The following is an 870-nucleotide window of genomic DNA, read 5'->3' as shown; positions in this document are numbered from 1 at the left end:
CGCCTTGAACAGCTTGATGTTATACCGCCGCTTCACATCATCGAAAAACCCGTACATCTTGTTGATGCTAGCGCACTCGTGGTTGCCGCGCAGAAGAAAGAAGTTCTCGGGGTACACAATCTTGTAGCAGAACTGCAGGACGATCGTCTCGACGCTGTGCTTGCCGCGGTCAACGTAGTCGCCGAGGAACAGGTAGTTCGAGTATGGGGGGAAGCCGCACTTCTCGTAGATGCGCAGCAGGTCGTAGTACTGTCCGTGCGTGTCGCCACACACGCGCACAGGCGGGCGGATCTCGAGGAGCATTGGCTGCGACATGAACACCTCTCGAACGGCGCGCAGCACAGCGCGGATCTCCTCTTCCTTGATGAGGATTTGGCGCTGGAAGCGATTGTCGCCGCCGGTGAGCATCTTCTCCACGATACTCTGTACCAGGGGAAACACGGATTCGCTCATCGCTGCTAAAAAACAAACAGTGGAGAGATGAAGTCAGCAATCAAGAGCAGGATAGAAGAAGTGTGTCACGGAGGCGGCCGAATCGTGGGTGGGGCGTTTCCAAAGCGAAAATGACGAGAGAGCGGCACACACACACACACGCACGCGGCGGATGAGAAAAAGAGAAAGAGGAGGGAAAGAAGAAGCCAAAAAAAAATACCGACAGGGGAGAGGAAGGGTGAAAGGGTTCAATGGCGTCGAAACGCCCCGTTCAATCACGGCAGTACACCCTAATCTATAACGAATCACACACACACACACGCGCGCGCACAAGCATACATACACGCACACACACACAAGCACAAACACAAAAAGAAGATGACGAAAAAAAATGTTTTTGTTTTTCGTTGTGCATGCCAATCAACTCAATGAAGGAGC

General features: G+C 52.9%; 1 protein-coding gene across 1 annotated transcript; it reads right to left on the bottom strand.

The window, feature by feature from the left end:
- LDBPK_340840 (serine/threonine-protein phosphatase PP1, putative) lies at positions 1-453 on the bottom strand (the record flags this gene model as incomplete). The annotated part of the gene is made up of 1 exon (XM_003864200.1): positions 1-453. A coding segment is annotated over one exon (453 nt), but the record flags the coding sequence as incomplete, so codon positions are not given.
- Between the last annotated feature and the right edge of the window lie 417 nt (positions 454-870).

This window comes from Leishmania donovani, chromosome 34, assembly GCF_000227135.1.
Source record: "Leishmania donovani BPK282A1 complete genome, chromosome 34".
Lineage (NCBI taxonomy): Eukaryota > Euglenozoa > Kinetoplastea > Trypanosomatida > Trypanosomatidae > Leishmania > Leishmania donovani.
The sequence above is the reverse complement of the archived record's forward strand: the minus strand, read 5'-3'. Positions and strand labels throughout refer to the sequence as shown.